Source organism: Oculina patagonica, chromosome 3 (assembly GCF_052425735.1).
Source record: "Oculina patagonica isolate OP01 chromosome 3, crgOcupat, whole genome shotgun sequence".
Lineage (NCBI taxonomy): Eukaryota > Metazoa > Cnidaria > Anthozoa > Scleractinia > Oculinidae > Oculina > Oculina patagonica.
Window position 1 is genome coordinate 10882270 of NC_135760.1, and position 16960 is coordinate 10899229.

At 38.0% G+C, this 16960-nt stretch overlaps 3 protein-coding genes and 1 long non-coding RNA gene across 4 annotated transcripts in view; 2 read left to right on the forward strand and 2 right to left on the reverse strand.

The window, feature by feature from the left end:
- LOC144645835 (nucleotide-binding oligomerization domain-containing protein 1-like) overlaps positions 1-11235 on the forward strand; it is a 51149-nt gene extending 39914 nt beyond the window's left edge. Inside the window, exon 2 of the mRNA XM_078505373.1 lies at positions 8289-11235. Coding sequence (XP_078361499.1) covers positions 8323-11235 — 2913 coding nt within the window. The 5' untranslated portion in view covers positions 8289-8322. The remainder of the gene's footprint in view (positions 1-8288) is intronic.
- Positions 1-12822, forward strand: part of LOC144646501 (nucleotide-binding oligomerization domain-containing protein 2-like) — a 44827-nt gene extending 32005 nt beyond the window's left edge. Inside the window, exon 3 of the mRNA XM_078506112.1 lies at positions 11531-12822. The gene's annotated coding sequence lies outside the window, so the exon portion shown is untranslated. The remainder of the gene's footprint in view (positions 1-11530) is intronic.
- Positions 1-16960, reverse strand: part of LOC144646562 (uncharacterized) — a 30328-nt gene that overhangs the window by 3218 nt on the left and 10150 nt on the right. The gene's annotated exons all lie outside the window — the stretch shown is intronic.
- LOC144646548 (eukaryotic translation initiation factor 3 subunit C-like) lies at positions 14684-16742 on the reverse strand. Its single transcript, XM_078506187.1, has 4 exons — positions 16631-16742; positions 16049-16141; positions 15544-15622; positions 14684-15098 (listed from the first exon to the last, which is right to left on the reverse strand). Exons 1-4 carry the CDS (start codon positions 16697-16699, stop codon positions 14950-14952), a joined length of 390 nt encoding a protein of 129 aa, XP_078362313.1. The 5' UTR covers positions 16700-16742; the 3' UTR covers positions 14684-14949.

Sequence of the window (16960 nt, forward strand, 5' to 3'; positions counted from 1 at the left end):
CTGCGCGCTCATCGATCGAGAAACACGAAAATAGAGGGCTGTGGACAGTCTAAGTAAGTGGTTACATGATCGCATGGTCTCCACGTGTTTTGGCATTGCCCTTGAATTTTACCAAAGCTTTGGCTAGCTTTAACAATCGATTATGCATAACTGCTTACTTGCGTGTTCTAGCTAAACAATTTGTAAATAGGTCAACGTTTCTTATATGCGCGCAATTCATTGTTTTTGCGACCACGTTGGAAATATAGCTAAATCTGGAAACATTCCAAGACTAATCCAGAGAACCAGGAATTTTACCTAACATGTGTAACGGTATCCCATTCATGTGATGCATTAACCTATGAGAGTTTATCAGCTTTCATTAGCGTTTATTCCGTAATGATATTAGATTCACGCTGCACATACACTCTTGTTTTTTTTTCCTATTTGAATATTTTTTCCGGCCCAGGCTGTGTATTTCAAGTTTTTCCGCCGCTGTTAGGCTGAAAATACTCTTGTGTACATTCTTAAACTGGTTTAGCATATTACATCTCCGTTCATGTCGTATACTGTGCATATCGTCGTATTGCATCGTCCATTCATCGAACTGTCATAAGCATCGGAGCATTTGGCTAGTAACGGTTTTTTACTCTCATTTTCAATTTTTCTCGTTTGGAGAAACAAAGAGCTTTACATGTATACGGTCCATTTTAAAACATATAATTATATGGTATTTGCAATTTTAACATAAAATTTATACTCTGTTCAAAATCTCAGGCTTTGGATCATTCTTAAAAATTTTCCAAATATTCATATCAAAGAAATTGTTATAGTATTGTTACGGAGAGTTTTATATGAAACGGGTCAGAGATTCTGCTATTTCAGTACAGCTACTTGCACCCTGAATTGAATATCAGTCCATCGCATCTTTCTCAGTTCCTGTCCTATGCTGAATTTCCTTGAGAGTTCACCGCTACCGTGACTTATATATACTCCAGTGTAAGTAAGGCATAGGAGAGCAAGGTGTCTTAATCTTGAATGCAGTACAGCACAAGACTAACCACTCAATCTTGACACTCAAGGTACTACAGAGTTCGAAGAGCACGAAACATCGGATTAACAGGGTAAGACAAAACCTATTCATTTAAAGTTATATGGTTAGCTATAATTAGAGTAGCGATACGGATAAAGTTTCCAATTCTGAACCATGAGTAATCGGTGTAATCCGTACATTCCGTGTACGTAATCTTTGACTGAATATACTGGCTGGTCACGCCATTATACTCGAAAGACCACGATCGTACACATATATAAATCGTATTCAAGCGATTTCAATACGGGCGTCTGAAACTTAATGTAGAGTTCATTGGTATTGCCTGGGAACGAGAATGCCTTCTGACCAGAAGGATCGCGGCCTCTGGGCGACGAGAATGAGCGGACTTTCCTCGTTTGAAATAATATAAAATCCGAGACTCCGAGACCTTGCGGCCAAAAATTCGAGACTCCGAGACACAAAAAAATCCCCAAAAAACGAGACTCCGAGACTCATCACAAAATCGTCCGAGATTTCGAGATTTGACCGGAATTTTCCGAGACCCTGGATTTTCTGGGTACCATTCGCCACCCCTATATGGGGGAATTTTCTTCCCGGTGCCGATATCTCAGTTGCAGAAACCCAGATATCAGTAACCAGGCTGGCCCACGTTCTCATATAAACACTCAGGGTTCTCCCTAGTTTTCAGCACAACAGGTAAGAAAACTTTTTAAACTGGTAAAGAAATTCCGGTAAATCCCAGCCGTTTTCTAGTTTACCTACATGAAACAGAATGTTGTCCAAATGCTGGTCGAATTTTATTTCATGACAACTTTATTATGGCCTTGCAGACCTCTTTCGCCTGCTATACAGCCTAAGAAAAATTGCATAAAATTTTCTGTTGTTTTAAGGAGATACATTTGCTGTCGCTTACATGACGTACTACTTAAAAAATCGGCGGTCCTGTTTCCTCTTTGCTACGAATTGCTGCAGCTCTTTTTTTCTTTGCTTCGAATATTCAGCATTCACGACAGCGTTGTTACAAAGTTGTATTCTGAGTGCTTCTTTTAACCTGTCATCTGGATTTTGGTTTTAAACACTTACGAACTTATGAAAAGAATTTGACATCGAAAGCTGCCTTTGTCTTCACCACGCGTCATAACTAAGCAATCAACTATTTTCTGCATTTTGCATGTTTTGGAAAACTGAACTATTATATGTAAGTAATATTTCTCACTTCTGGAATTATTTTTTCCTCTTTTCCTTTGTGATTGTTTTTATTTTCAATGGACAAAGTGGAAGAACAGCAAGGATTGCTGCCGCTTCATTGTAGAATCGATCGTGCAAAACTTGTTCTTTCTTTGATACCAGCCCTCAGAGATTCGGAAAGCGAAGGGAAATAAAGAATATTGAATACTAGCACAAATTCGTAAATGAATATTGCATTTGTCGCTGTTTATTTTCAATCTGTTATTTTATATTTTCAATCATGACTACGAAGGTGAAACAAGTGGTGTTACTTTGTTATTTACCTGTTGAATTTACAAGATATCTCAGCGATTCTAGGCGGTAAACAGTCGTGTTACAAGCGGTAAATTTTACCGGTTACCGCCTGATAAGGAGAACACTGAAACACATCAAAAATTTTACAGAGAAAATAGGAGCGAGCGGAGATCTCGGTAACTGGGCCAGCCCGGTCAACTGGGATCATACAAAGAGGCCCTTAGAAAACTTTTAGAGATTCTACAAATTTGTAGAATAGTAACTGTTTTTGGTTTACTTTATAATCTACTTATCAGATGAACTGTTTAATGGGTCAAAATTTTCATATTGCTGTCCTATCCACTTTTACCGGTAAATTGTTCTACTGTCACTGGAAAATTCCTATCATTGCTTTTTTGCATACAGTATACAAATCAGTAATTAAATTGGGATTGTTGATGATCAAGGCATTAAATAAATAATTGGTAGAAGAGCAAATAAAAGTTTGATTAAAAGAACTTTTTTTCTATTTTCTTCACCGGTAAGAAATGAATTCAAACAAGATCATTTTTTCAGCATAGTTGAAGTGTGCATTACTGTCAACAACATTGGCGGTTAAGGAGATGCAGCATGCAGGGCTGCAGGACTTTCTGAAATTTGTTAAAACTGGCTGGGACAGCAATATTAAATTATTCAATATTATATTATTTAATAGTTGGAAATAATGAAGCTATGATGCACATACTTAATGCATGTGCATACGCTCCAACCTCCTGCACGGTAATAAGCTGTTACCTTACCTACTGAGCTAGAATTCATTCACTGGGATTGGCGATTATTATTTAATAAATATTTGTGAACAAAGGCTGTCGCAAAGCAGGCCACTCAACTATGTTTCAATACCTCAAAAAATGTCATCCATAAACTTTACTATTTCCTTAAAGTTGACTTCTGTTTGCCATAAAATAAAATTCTACAGAGTAGAAGACTTACAAAATAAGCAAAACTTTAAACCTTAGAAAGGTCAACGCACAAAACAAAGGAACCAGATCCTGGTGCATCTGATCAGCAAAAATGTAGAGATACAATTGCAAGCAACTGTAAAACAGAAAGGCTGACCCTACAGTTGGATTGAACTATCATATTTCCAAATTATATTTCAATTCAATCGTACGGTCAGCCTTTCTGGTTTTCAGAAAATAAAAACAGTTTCACTTTAATTCAGAAACACTTATTCATCTCATCTATAACAGAACTCTGAGAACTCATGGACCCATCGGGGCCCAACTGTATTTTTATTCAGGCCAGACACAGCCTATATTCATATTTTGTCAACTTTGCCATCTATTTTTCTTTAATGGTAATTACAACAAACTGTTCATCATAAAGTTAGGAATTCGGCGAAATGAAGGTGGCCAGAGTATCACAATAAAGAATTTCGGACGACATCCACAAATCCCACAATAGAATTCAGTCTGCTTCAGACTAGTTTATACAAAACAGAGAGTGAAATTTCTTACCTGATTTAGAATATTATACACCTCTGTGCACTCTAATAGAATAGTCCCTGTTGACGACATCTACTTTGTTTGAAATGTTATTCAAAGTGATTTAAGCTTTGCTAAAACAGGCAAATAACTTAAAATTTCTCACAAGTCTAATGTCTCAAAATGTCCGCCATCCGCCATGTTTGTTTTCGTTGCCATTGGTTTAGCCGCTAGTTGTTGACCTGCTGGCTCAAAAAATGGACGGCGATGATGGGAGGGGCGGGGTTGGGGGCGGGCATGGGGGGCGGGGTGGGTGATTCTTTTAAGAGGGGGGGCTGTGGCTGAGTAACTTCAGTGTATGAATCAAACAATTTTCTTTATTTCTACTTTTACCTAAATTAAAGGTAACGGTAACAGCAAATAAAATTATCAACCGGAGTCCTCCAAACTAACCATGACCGGAACTCACACAAAAGTCTATAAATCAATTATAAAACGGATCGGAGTGATCATCTGTGTACAAAAATCTCGTTTGCACTGGTAGGCGTCTTATCAATTCAGTTTGGATTTTTTTGATCTGCCCCCAAGCCAAGTCTCAGTTTTATACAATCTTTGTCCGGTCACTGCTCCGCGGATTGCATTTTAAACGCAAACTCTGAAAGCTTAGCTTTAATCAATTTCGAAAGCATTTTGGATGAGACACAATGGTGTTCTATTTTTAAAATCAGCCCGTTTTTGTTGGTTAGTTGTTTTAGAAAATAAGAAAAAAATAATGTTTTCGGTCGCTATTGCTGTCCGACTAAGTTGTCCTAAGTTTCAACCCACCATTGAACTCAGCTGAACGGTTTTTCTTGAAAATAATCATAAGTTATTTATTGCAAACTGAAAAATTCTTGCAACTGTTTAGGAATAAGGCCCCAACGAAACATTCTTTTACAGGACGTTCTTGATGACAAAAATGTGCCCTTATGGCCTAGGGGAGGAGAAATGACAGAATCTTTGCGTGGGTCCTCTAATTGCCCATGAGACGCCAAACAAAAATTATAGATTACTAACAAAAATATGCCCTTATGGCCTAGGGGAGGAGTTTGCGCAAGGCCTCTTATATTATGGGAGATCGCAGATCATTCCTTAGATGAAAAATTCGCCCAGATACACAGATCACCCAGCTCCTCACTCTCTATATCCAAACACGGTACAATGGAGACTGTTCTCTGAAATTCCTGAATGCAGGTTTGTTTCCTACTATTTAAAAAACTTTAAAGGGGCTATGTCACGGCTAATTTATTTTTATGTTATAAATTTTGTCAAATATTCGCTATGAAACTAAATTTTTGCAAAGAAATTAATTCTATGATTCTAAATGAAAAAAACATAGCTTCATTGCGGTCAAATGTGTCTCCCGGGCGTTATAATTTAAAATTACAAGCAGACAAGATTAACTTTGAAAACTGTTCCGCCGGACCATATTTCAAAAACCCATATCGCAATCCGTTTCAATCTTCGTCGCTTTTGACCATCCTTGCCTTCTTTTGTATTTGTTGTGTTATTGAAATGTTCCTTCACTGTTTTAAGAGGTTATTTTGTATATTTAAACGAATTTGATGGTCATTTCCTATGCCTAAGTTTGGCTTAAATCCGTGACACGGTCCCTTTAAGGGTTAACATGGATATATAGATGTTTTGTGATAATTTTTAGCCCATCAAGAGATTTACGAATTTCATCAATAGAATTTATTTTATTGATAGGTTAGGAGTTTCTCGCTAGTAATGTTAAGTCTTCTAGCCAGCATTCTCGCCATAGTCGCTGTGTTTGCCCATCGCTATAAACGTGATTTTCCTACAGATCGAAAGTAGCCAGCTTTTCATGAGCTTTTAATACATTGTCGATCGCGATTGACAAGAACAGATTTCCAAAACAATCTATAGCATTTTACAGTCGAACAATAAAACCGAAATCTCTTGGTATGCACCGCTGGACCGAGGGTTTGTATTGTCATATACAAAACTCACGAATATGCAGAACGAGCTAATTTTTTGCGCAGCTCGCTTAACCTGCCTAACCTCGCTTCTCGCGCGATCGAAGCATCCCGAGATTTGCTAGTTTTCTCCCGCATCCCGCAGTCTATAAGCTAAAGGAAGAAACTGCTCTCCTGTACATAACAGTCGGTGGAATGTTGCATAATTCCTTTCTATGTATTGTTTTCATCAATTTTATTGTACATTCGTGCTTGAGTAAATTAATTTTATGGCCAGTTAATCTCGCAGATGTATCGGGAAAGAAATGAAAATCAGTAAATAACTGAAATATGGCAGCTGAAACAAGTAGATTCATATCTGGAAAATGTATTCTTTACGAGATGATAACATTTTGCAACAAATTGAAATTTGCCGGTTCACACGCAGCCAAACAGCGAAGAATTGTATGAATATATCCGGCCAAACGTCTGACACGAAGATTTTTACTCCAAAAAAAGCGGGGAAAAGCGACATGTTGTGTCGAGCTAGCATGCGCCGCGCGGGAAAAATCCCTTGCGCCGCGCGAGCTCTTATCGCGTGCCACTCGCGTCCTGTACTTTGCAGCTTAGACAGCTTCGGCTAAGCCTTTTATAATTAAGAGAAATGCTTTAAATCGAGCAATTTAGCGGATGTCTCATGACACGAAATTTCACAGCACGAAAACAAGCTTACAATACGACCAAGAACATGTCATTTTCCCTCTTAACCCGAAAAGTGATACCCTATCTCAGACAAAAATGCTTCGATTTGCGCGAGAAATTACATGCAAAGGACTTCTAATTCCCGATGTTTGTCTTAAAATCGCACTTCACAAGAGATGAGTGCTAACAATATAATATAAGGACAGTTTCTCGTGGGAGTTATTCATAATAACTGGCCAGACTGCACAAACTATATACAAACTCTGCACAAACTCTGTTTTGAGCCACGACCCCCTCCCCCGGGATGAAACCTTCTTTTGTCGGCTGCTGGTATTAATTATCAACCCTAAATTGATAAATGTGCCAATTCTGATTTGACAAGTAGCTCCCTACTTTTTGGCTTTTTTGATATGTGTTTATTCGATTTATCTATCAAAAGTGCATGTGGGTCAGCTCTGCTTAATCTCGCCAGGCGACAATCTGGCGCGCCAATTCCATTATGAAACGTTCACCCTTAACCTTCAAACAAAACTGATCAGTTCCATCCTACGCAGTGATATCTATTACAGCGTCTTAGCATCCAAGAAGCCGAAAAATACATGGAATTTACAACTTATCTCAGAGAGGAAAAGAGGAGTGGAGTCTCATTTTAAAAAATGTTCGGGTTGATTGTTGAAGCCATATTCTGCCGTCGTTGCTTGAATTACTTCTGTCCTCAACAGATAGATATATTTAAAGGGGCTATGTCACGGGGATTTCGTAACGTTTTGGTCTACACTGTTCTGAAATTAGTGGTAGGAAATCTTTACTGATGTAAAACATTATCTTTAAACATCTAAAGGAAGATATAACCTTACTTTGCGGACAGAAATCAAACTATGGCTATAAATATCGATTTTTTTGAAGACTTGAAAAGTTAAGCTTTAATTTTTCAAGTTGCAATCCATTTCCATCCAAGCCATCCGCAGCCAATGACGCTCGTTAACAGTTTCAGTACTCTAATATAGCAATTTTTAATAAAAAAAAGACTATTATATTTATGTTTCCTGCGACACAAATATAAATTTTGGCTGTTCAAAAATCCATTAAAATCGGTGATGTGGCTCAAGTCTGCTAATCCTGTCAAGCGTCCAACTGGCACTAAACCGTGCACCTTAACCTTCAGGCAAACTTGATCAGTTTCATAGCACGCAATGAAGCCACGAAATTCCATAACGCGCGAAGACAGGCTGAAACGGGATATTGAATCCAATAACTCATCAAATTTAGACGTTTGCTTCGCGGTCGTCCGATTTTGTTAATTTTGTTTTGTATATGATTACAGACCGAATTAGACTCCACTCAGTCCTACTACCATTATAAATTTGGGTGTTGATATATTGAAAAATTTCTTCATTAATTTTATCTATAGATATAACGTAATTTTAGCCGTTTAAGTGAAATGTAATTTTTTATTTTTTATTAATTTAGACGTTTGCAAATTAGGGGGGGATATCTGCGGAAGAAAACGCTTTAATATGCCAGATTCTTTATGTGTAGATTGTCAATAGATATCTGATTTCTAACAAATAAAAGTAAAACAAGCCAGGACGAACTAGTGATCAATTGACCTGTCAACTTATTTCATCAATGCTTATATTTTTACAGATCCATTGAACGGGAAGGCTAGACGACATACAATATGGAATATCTCAGAGAATGGCTGGCACCAAAAACATTTAATCGACTCAGCCATGTAGTAGTTGTTACTTGGACGCTATGCGGAGTAATACTACTCGGCATCTTTGCAGCGATGGATAACAGTGAGCCGAGGTTCGCTTGCAGTGCGAAAAGTAAAAACATGGACCTCGTACCAGAAAAGTGTCTCGAGCAGTATGAGAAGCGGCACAACAAATTGGGTTTTCCTGTCTATGCCTTCGTGATCGTTAATTTTTCCTTTATTGGAATTGTTTGCGTGATTTACTCCCTACTCGTAAAGTCAAGAGTTGAACAGCTGCTGGAAGCCAATTTAAACAGAGATGCCGAGAGACAGCGCCCACCTGAAACACGCAAACTGTTTGCGGCGTACTGTTGTCAACTCACCGCCAGATTCGCCTTGGGAATTCTCTTTATAGTCGTACAAACTCAAGTGCTTTATCCACGCAACTTTCCTACCGACTTTTCTTGTGATTTAACACTCGCCGAAAGCACTAGTGCAGCGAATGCGTCAGACGCGAACATTCAGAACACAACAAAAATTATATACGAGTGTCACAATGAACAGGCAACGAAGAAAACCTTCTGGACGAACGCTGTGAGTGTGGTGAATGGAATTTTTGCTCTTGTTATTTTGATCGAGATCATCTGGATCTTATCCCGCGCTGTAAAACGGAGAACGTTCATGAAAGACATGCACTTTTTTGGAAATCATCTCACAAAAACAAACTATGTTCATCCGCTCCAAGTCGAATTACAACAAGAAGTAGAACAGGAAACCACACGACAAGAGCGAAATGAAATACCACAAGGGCTTCCCCTCACATCGTTCCTGGAGATGATGAAACGAAGTATCATCGAGAAAACAGAAAAACCTCCAGATCTGAAGGCACTGTTTACAGCTTATCCAGGTGATGGCGAATCAACCAAAGATCTGAACATTGACAAAATTTACACTAATTTGGTTCTTCATCCTATGAGGGCGCGATACGATTTTCCCGAAGATAGAGAAGAGCAACTCAAAGTATACCCCAAGCCAAAAGATCTCGATGCTGAAAATTTGAAATCAAAAGGACCTGAAGATATTGTTGACACTGAAAACAAGAAAATACTGATCATCGGTCGCCCGGGGATTGGAAAATCATTATTTTCTACAAAGTTTCTTAGAGACTGGGCTTCGGGTAAAATATTTAACGACACACAAGACATTGAGCTCCACTTTAATATTGCTTTCCTAATTAAGTTAAGAAGATTTAACGTCAAGAGTTCTAATTCGGAAGAAAGGCTCAGCCTGGTACCGCTCAGTCTTCGTGAACTACTCGAAAGTGCCGAATTCTTGCCGACAGAACATCTTCCTGATGATGTCTGGAATAACATTGTAGAAAATCCGGAGAAAGTCCTAATTTTGTTCGACGACATGGACAAACTTGCAGATGAAGATCTAACAAGTATTAATAACGAGGCCGTTAACGACAGCTACAGAGACAGTGTTGAACAGAAGATGCCTCTGGCTACTCTCTATGCGAAACTTATGAACGGCAAACTTCTCCGTGGAGCCTCCGTTTTAACAACTACAAGACCTACCGCCGTGTCAAGCATCGAAAAACTTTATGGCCAATTCCATCGAACTTTTGAAATTCTCGGCTTTGCACGTGAGCAAGTTGACGAATATGTTGAGAATTTCACGAAAGAAGCAGCGGAAAATTTGAGCGGCGCAGGAGAACAAATCAGGCATCACATCACTTCGAATATGAACTTGTTTTCATTTTGCTACGTTCCTGTGAATTGCTTTATAATTTGTTCATCCCTTCTCGAAAAGCTCAAGTGCTCCACGGAGACCGGTCTAACTGGTGGCCTTCCTGTAAAACTCACTCAGATTTACAAAATTGCCACCAGACTGTTTTTCTTCAGGCACAACGAGCAGTATCGCGATAAACCTCTCAGCCGGGAAGAGATTGAATCAGACGAACTACCTCCTGAAGTGGAAGAGAAATTCAAAGTCTTAGGAGAACTTGCATTCAAAGGTATAAAACAAAGAAAACTTATCTTTGGATCAAGCGAAGTACCGCAGGGATTGGCAAACAGCTCGCTATTTCATAAGATGCCAGATCGTAAAATTGGCCCATTCAAGCACGAAGCTCAATTCTGTTTCATTCATCTGACAATGCAAGAATTCCTCGCAGCGAAGCATATAACCGATACCATGAATGAAGCAGAGTTGAGAACATTTGTTAAAGATCACATTAATAAAGGTGAGTGGCATGTCGTGTTGGAGTTTGTGGCTGGTCTTCTCGGTGAACGAGATGAGCAATTGATAAAGATCTTTACTGATCTGCTTCCCGAGAAAACAGAAGAGGAAAATGAAGCGGTGCTGATGTTTGTGCCACTCGAGTCAGAGCCACGCACATTTACCTGTTGGCCGACTGACAGCGAAAAACATTTAGCCCTGACAGTTGTTAAATGTATTCACGAAGGCAGTGAATCAATCTTAGTACAAAGCAAGTTAGAAAACATTGGTTTTAATGCAGTAGATTTTAGTGGTTGTAGTCTCGCTCCTGCTGACTGTACAGCAATAGTGCATGTGTTTAAACATGTGCAACAAATTTCGCTCATAAATTTGTCCGATAATAACTTTGGCTCGTTGGGATGTGCAGAGATTGCAAAGTTGTTTGACAATGACAATAGTCAACTAACGGGCTTAAACCTCAGGTTCAATGAGATAGGAGATGAAGGTGTAAAACAATTGAGTAAAGTAATTGTAAAAAGTAATTTAGAATTGTTAAACCTCAGTCACAATAGCATTACAGATAAAGGATTAAATTATTTAAGTGATAAACTTGTTAATACAAATGTAAAATCGTTAGACCTCAGTAATAATATGGAGTCAATCCAAACATAACACGTGAAGCTGAACAGCGCATCCAAGATGCTAATCCTAATTGCAAGTTCATCTTTTAAAATTATTTCAAAACTATTGTCATTGTCTTTCAAAATATATCATGTAACAAAACAAATTGTATAGATTATTGTTGTTGGGTGACCGACTGAAAAAGACAAGACAGAAACTCCGTAAAAAAAAAAACTCAAAACGATCTTAAAATAAATGAAGAGAAGTTTTCATGTCAGTGACTTATGCGTGAAGATATGAATCATGTTAAGATTGAAGTCGCTTTACATCTTCAATACAACAACAGGTGTCTAGGTAAGATGAATTTGTGTTTTATATCATTTGACAATGATTCAAACATCTTGTGTAAGATGTGGTTTTATATTTACGGAGTTTTTGATAAACAAAGGTCACTCAGCTAAATACCAGTTAAAATATCGTGTTAGGAGAAGACATGTTGCAAACACCACAAATATATCAGGCAAAAACACTTTAATAAGCTACTAAATTCAAAGAAAATTGTACACAGAAAGAAAGACAAAACAAAACATCATTCTTAGCTGTTTTATCGACGGTAGCAAATCCATTGCTTGTTTGAAAGTTGTGTTTGCTTCATGTAGCATGTTTTGAAACGAAATTGACTTTTCAACTCCAAGGAATTGTAGCAGACAAAACTTTTCAACTCTGAAGACTATTCTGTAGCCAGCAGCACTCAGAAAACCCAGCCTTCACCAGAAGCGTGAAACTGTCAAACTGAAATGAAAAACAACGCTTGGCGACATTTTGTTGGGATGTAGGATCGAAATTATCCAATCAAAAAAATGTTGTGTTTCCCGAGAGGTCCTCCTTGCGAGTTGAAAAGAAAATGGCGCTAAAATTCGACCATTACAAATCAAGGCAAGCTTCGGCTAAACAATTTTCAGTGCGTATAATATTTTCCAGCCTTCGTTCACTGCTGGTTTTTTTTTTTTTTCAAGCCATGAAAGGTTTTGCAGGATTTTTATAGTAAAGAAATATCTAAATGTGAATCAGTTTGCTTGCAAGAATAATTATTTGACATTTAACAATTTGCAGGATTTTTGGGCAAAGTTGCCACTCTTCCCTTGATTTCTAAAGGTCAACCAATTGTTTTTACAAGATAGTGTAATTGTCTTATAGTTTAATGATTTTACATGTAATTACAAAGTCGGTCAGCGCAGTTGCTTATTGCACTACATTAGAGCATCTGACAAATAAATTATCTTAGCAAATGATCGCTCGAGTCAACCATAGTAGGTGGGAGAGGGGGTGGGGCAAAGCTGTCCTACTCATTCCTTCTCTTGCCATGGTTTTGTTTATGTTATGCATTTATAAAAATATTCATATAACCTAGTGCGAGCTGATTTGCTCCATTTTGCAGCTTAATTTATAGTTAATTGAGGTGTTAATGTGACCTCTGTACAAAAACATTTGAACTGTATCAAATAATTCACAACTGCAGAATATGAACTTTTTGATCTCGCATTATTGCCGACTTTAACTTATCTTAGTAGTAACTGGTCAAGTATGTAAATAGAGCAAAGCTCTTGTCCAGTTCGGAATAAATATTGTTTGTGTGAAGTTCTGTGTCGTGTTCAATTTTAGCTAAATATACTATTGGGGTTTAGGCAGAACTATAGTGATCAAAATTTGAAACCCTGCACAGCGTAGGTGCTGAATGTATAAATGACAAAATATGTAAATACTACGCTGTAGTCAAAAAAACTGTTCCCAACGTTTCGGCAATGCTGCCTTCTTCATGGGGACAAAACTATTTCGCCGTTAAAAACAACTTTTTAACGGCGAAACATTAGCCCCTGAAGAAGGTAGCATAATTTGCCAAAACGTCGGTTAGGCAGAACTATGTTTGGCTATCCTTGCTCAAAATTTAGCTGACCAAATTATGTATTCTCCTGCAACATAATATAAACCTATGTTGGCTTAGTAGTTTTCATGCCAACAAGCTTATTCGGTTTTTGAGAGGAAGGTGGGGGGGATCTTGCAGTAAATATTTTGAATTCAAATCACAAAACAGAAACATTTCTTCGAACGAAATGTTCGCTGAGTATACTTCTTTAGTAATTCATGGGGTGGTCTTCCGGGATTCACTCAGACCAAACAAATGGCCAATTCTCCAAGAAGCCACCAAAACAACTGTCTCCCCCCCCCCCCACCCATTGTTATCAGACAACAAACACTAGTACCAAATCAACAAGATTGTGGAAAATGTTTGCCACGGTGATAAATTGAGATTGCACAAGTATGTGAAGAGACTTTAGTTCCAGAAAATGTCCATACTCTCCCCCCCCCCCCCCACACACACACAGAAGGGATTGGAAATTCCTGGTGGATTGGGGGGGGTTTCTTTGATCAACAAATGTTTAGACATGTATGAAGTTTAATTGGAATTTCCAGAGGGGTGGGGGATTCTTATAAAAAATCCCTTGCATGGGGGAGATATGGATATTTTATGGAACTACACAATGAAACTCAATAATGGACCTGTTCGCACACCATTAGATATTTGTTGAACAGCTGGAGTGTTGGGAATTGGCTGCTTCTAAAAGAAAAGAGGGAATCATGCTCAGGGGCGGTTTCTCAAAAGCCGTGGAAATACTTTTTTGGCCTGCAAAGTCATTTTTTGGTACCCGCATCTTAAAAATGGGGAACTGTAAACCGTATTTATTGGATTATGCGCCCTGGGCGCTTATTAAATTTTTCGCAAGTGTAGGTTTATTTTACAACAAAACAATGAATAATAATAAAACATGAAGATCTACCAAAGCAGAATTTTAACTGTTCATTGAAAGTTTCAATAAATTACTAAGGAAACTCGGTCTTCAGGGAAGTCTCTTAGTAGTACTTAGTCAACTTCAATTTCAATTTCAATTATAATCAAAGTACTCCTCTTATGCACTTCAGTATTTTTAAAGCGGGGTGGGGGTGGGCACTTATTTGAGGCGGGGCACTTATTAACTTTTCTTACCTCAGGGTGGGCGCTTATTTGAGGTGGGCGCTTATTCGAGGTTGGGTGCCTAATCGAATAAATATGGTAGGCCTAAAACTTTGTATGCAGGGAATTGAACCTCTGTTCATATTTTAAAGGTATATGTGAATATAGCAACAACTTTGTAATGATAAGGTTCGATATTTAAATACAATGCCAGAAATACTTTTATGCTCACACCACAAATTAAACTCTTAACAGAAAAAGCTGGTGAAAACTGGCGAGGCTTCACCGTGACAGTTACTTATAATTAGTGAACCCAGTCTTCTGCGTGGTTGTGACGAGTAACGAGTCACAAACAAAACCTTGATTTAACCTTTAATATATCGTGCACCAATGGAGATTTTGGGTGCGAAAACTTCAAAAATTGGAAGCCCACCTAGTCTAAACCAACAGTCTCTTGCAATATTGGGAGAAATAATACTTCCATCAAAGTACAGGTTATCACAGGTTTCTGTTAGTTTTATTCGCTTACAAGATGTTCACACATTTGAAGATTTCAAAACTGAATACCCAGCAATAAAATAATATACTTTACAATATTATTTCTAGTTCTTGTTCACCAGTGGAGTTCTTCTCGGCTTATATATCAATGAAACTTCACGGTATTTTCTTACAAGAACAACATTGACTTGAATCACAGACAGGACAATAAAATGCCCCCTGATAATCCTTGGTTAGTTGTGCAGGTTGTGTCTAGTTCAGTAAGATGACTGTGACTTTTGGTAAGACCTGTCATGCTGTCGTCCGTATCTCTCCTGCCAGTTGTATCGATCCTGTCTGTCCTGTTTTTCTGGCCTGTCTTGTCGATCATAATGTTGCTGATTTTGTCGACGATAGCGGCCTTGGCCTGAAAGGGAGAAAAACAGTGTTGACTAAAACAGTAAAATAGCTGAGAGCTTCAGTTAGCAAATATAAGCCTTCCCAAAAATTAACCATTTAGATTACAGGTCATGTTAAATTTCCACCAAAATTATATTTAGCTGGTTCAGTAACATAACACCGGTGCACTGATTTGGTCGTGGTCAATCAATTCAATTGTTGAGTGTAAATGTGCCATACTTCTGATACTTGAACAAAATTATTTTGACAAATGGTGTTGACAAGTCTGCATTTTACTGAGGAGGATGGCTTTCAGTCTCTTGCCACACTAGTTAACTTTTCACTGGTTTGACAATAAATCAAAGCTTTAGAGTGGTTTAATGTGAGAGGTGACTGCGAGTATCACTTGTGCAAAACTCATCTATTTGCAGGTAAATGTTGTCCAGAGAAGAAAATAATTAAGCAGTTCTTACCCTGCCTGTCCTTGAACTGGACAAATCCTCCATGCCTTGTGTCATAGATACGTTCATTGTTTTCTACTAAATTGCTGACCTGAAAAACACCGACAAAACAGTACTTGAGATAACCAGCATGTGAAAGCTAGGAATCTCCAAATAGGTTTAGTGAAGACAGTGTTAAATACCAATCTGTTCCTCATGTGACCAAATGAAAACCAATGCTAGGATAATATGCAATCCCAAATATCAAAATTCTAATATGACTTTTTGGCTTTCTAGTTAAAAATGCAAATTTTCAAATATTCCTTTGTCTGTGAACTTGGGCTATTCAAATACATTGACGGCATAAATACGAAAACATATGAACTCTAATATGTGCTTCCTAAATTAACATCTTCTTATGGATACAAAATGAACAAAAGAAATCAAAACAAGGAAAAACTACGGAATTTGTTTCATTTATTTCTTATTAGCTTCAGGTTAAAAAGCAAGTTGACTTGACTGTGACAAAGTGTTTTACCTTGTCTGCCAATTGTAGTGCCAGGCTCTGCAGGAGAGAAGGCTCGGCTCCTCGGTGCATTACCACTGTCTGTGTTGGCTCATCCCAGGAGGCCTGGGGCAAGAAGAATTACATTACATACTTTTGTTTACACCTGAATGAAATTTGAATTCCTATTGAGCCTTCAATCACTCTACCAGTTGTGTTACCAGCGTACCCCTATCAGGATCAGGCCACAGACATCCTTGGCAAGAACGGTAGACTAAGACAATAGGTGCATTTCAATACTGAAGAACCTTGGCTTTATTAATTTCAAGCCTTTTTTGGTAGGCTGATTTTTCGAGGGACTTACATGTGATATTCTGGGAATTTTTCAATTAAAAAAACCTCAGGTCTGTTTTTGGATGAAACTTTGTGTGTGAAAATTCCAGCTGTACATAAGAATACAGTATACATGTTGTTAATGAGAGAGAAGCACTCCACAAGTGAAATGGCCCCAAAAGTAGTAACATCACAAAAAGAGAAATCCTGAGAGGTGACATCCATTCAACAATTTCCTCTCAATTTGCTACGAGTACAGCAAGAAAAAGAAACATTGCAAACCTGTAGTTCCTCATTGATGATCATTTTGCTAATAGTACTGTGTACCACAGATGGAGGCAAATCAAACATTTCAGCCAACGTGTACAGGCTACAAGTAAAGAGATATACAAAGTCTTATTAAATAGATTTAGCCAAGCCTGAAAGCGGAGCTCCCAAGTTTTTTATTATTATTTATGCAAAAGTACATTTTAAAAGATATGATATTTTTTTATGTTAACGATGCAGAAACAGCAAAAAAATTCAGTCAGGTACTATTAGCCAATAATGCTACACCAATTAATTGCACACGGCTGAATGTTAAGATACAGGGGCGGATCCAGGATTTTTCAA

What these genes read in the sequence shown, in the direction of transcription:
- LOC144646548 (XM_078506187.1), bottom strand. Translation starts at nt 16,699, where the DNA reads ATGTTTGATTTGCCTCCATCTGTGGTACACAGTACTATTAGCAAAATG. An exon ending in CACTACAATTGGCAGACAAG is followed by an intron (nt 15,623 to 16,048) that starts GTAAAACACTTT and finishes GGTGTTTTTCAG; the next exon opens with GTCAGCAATTTAGTAGAAAA. An exon ending in CCAGTTCAAGGACAGGCAGG is followed by an intron (nt 15,099 to 15,543) that starts GTAAGAACTGCT and finishes TCTCCCTTTCAG; the next exon opens with GCCAAGGCCGCTATCGTCGA.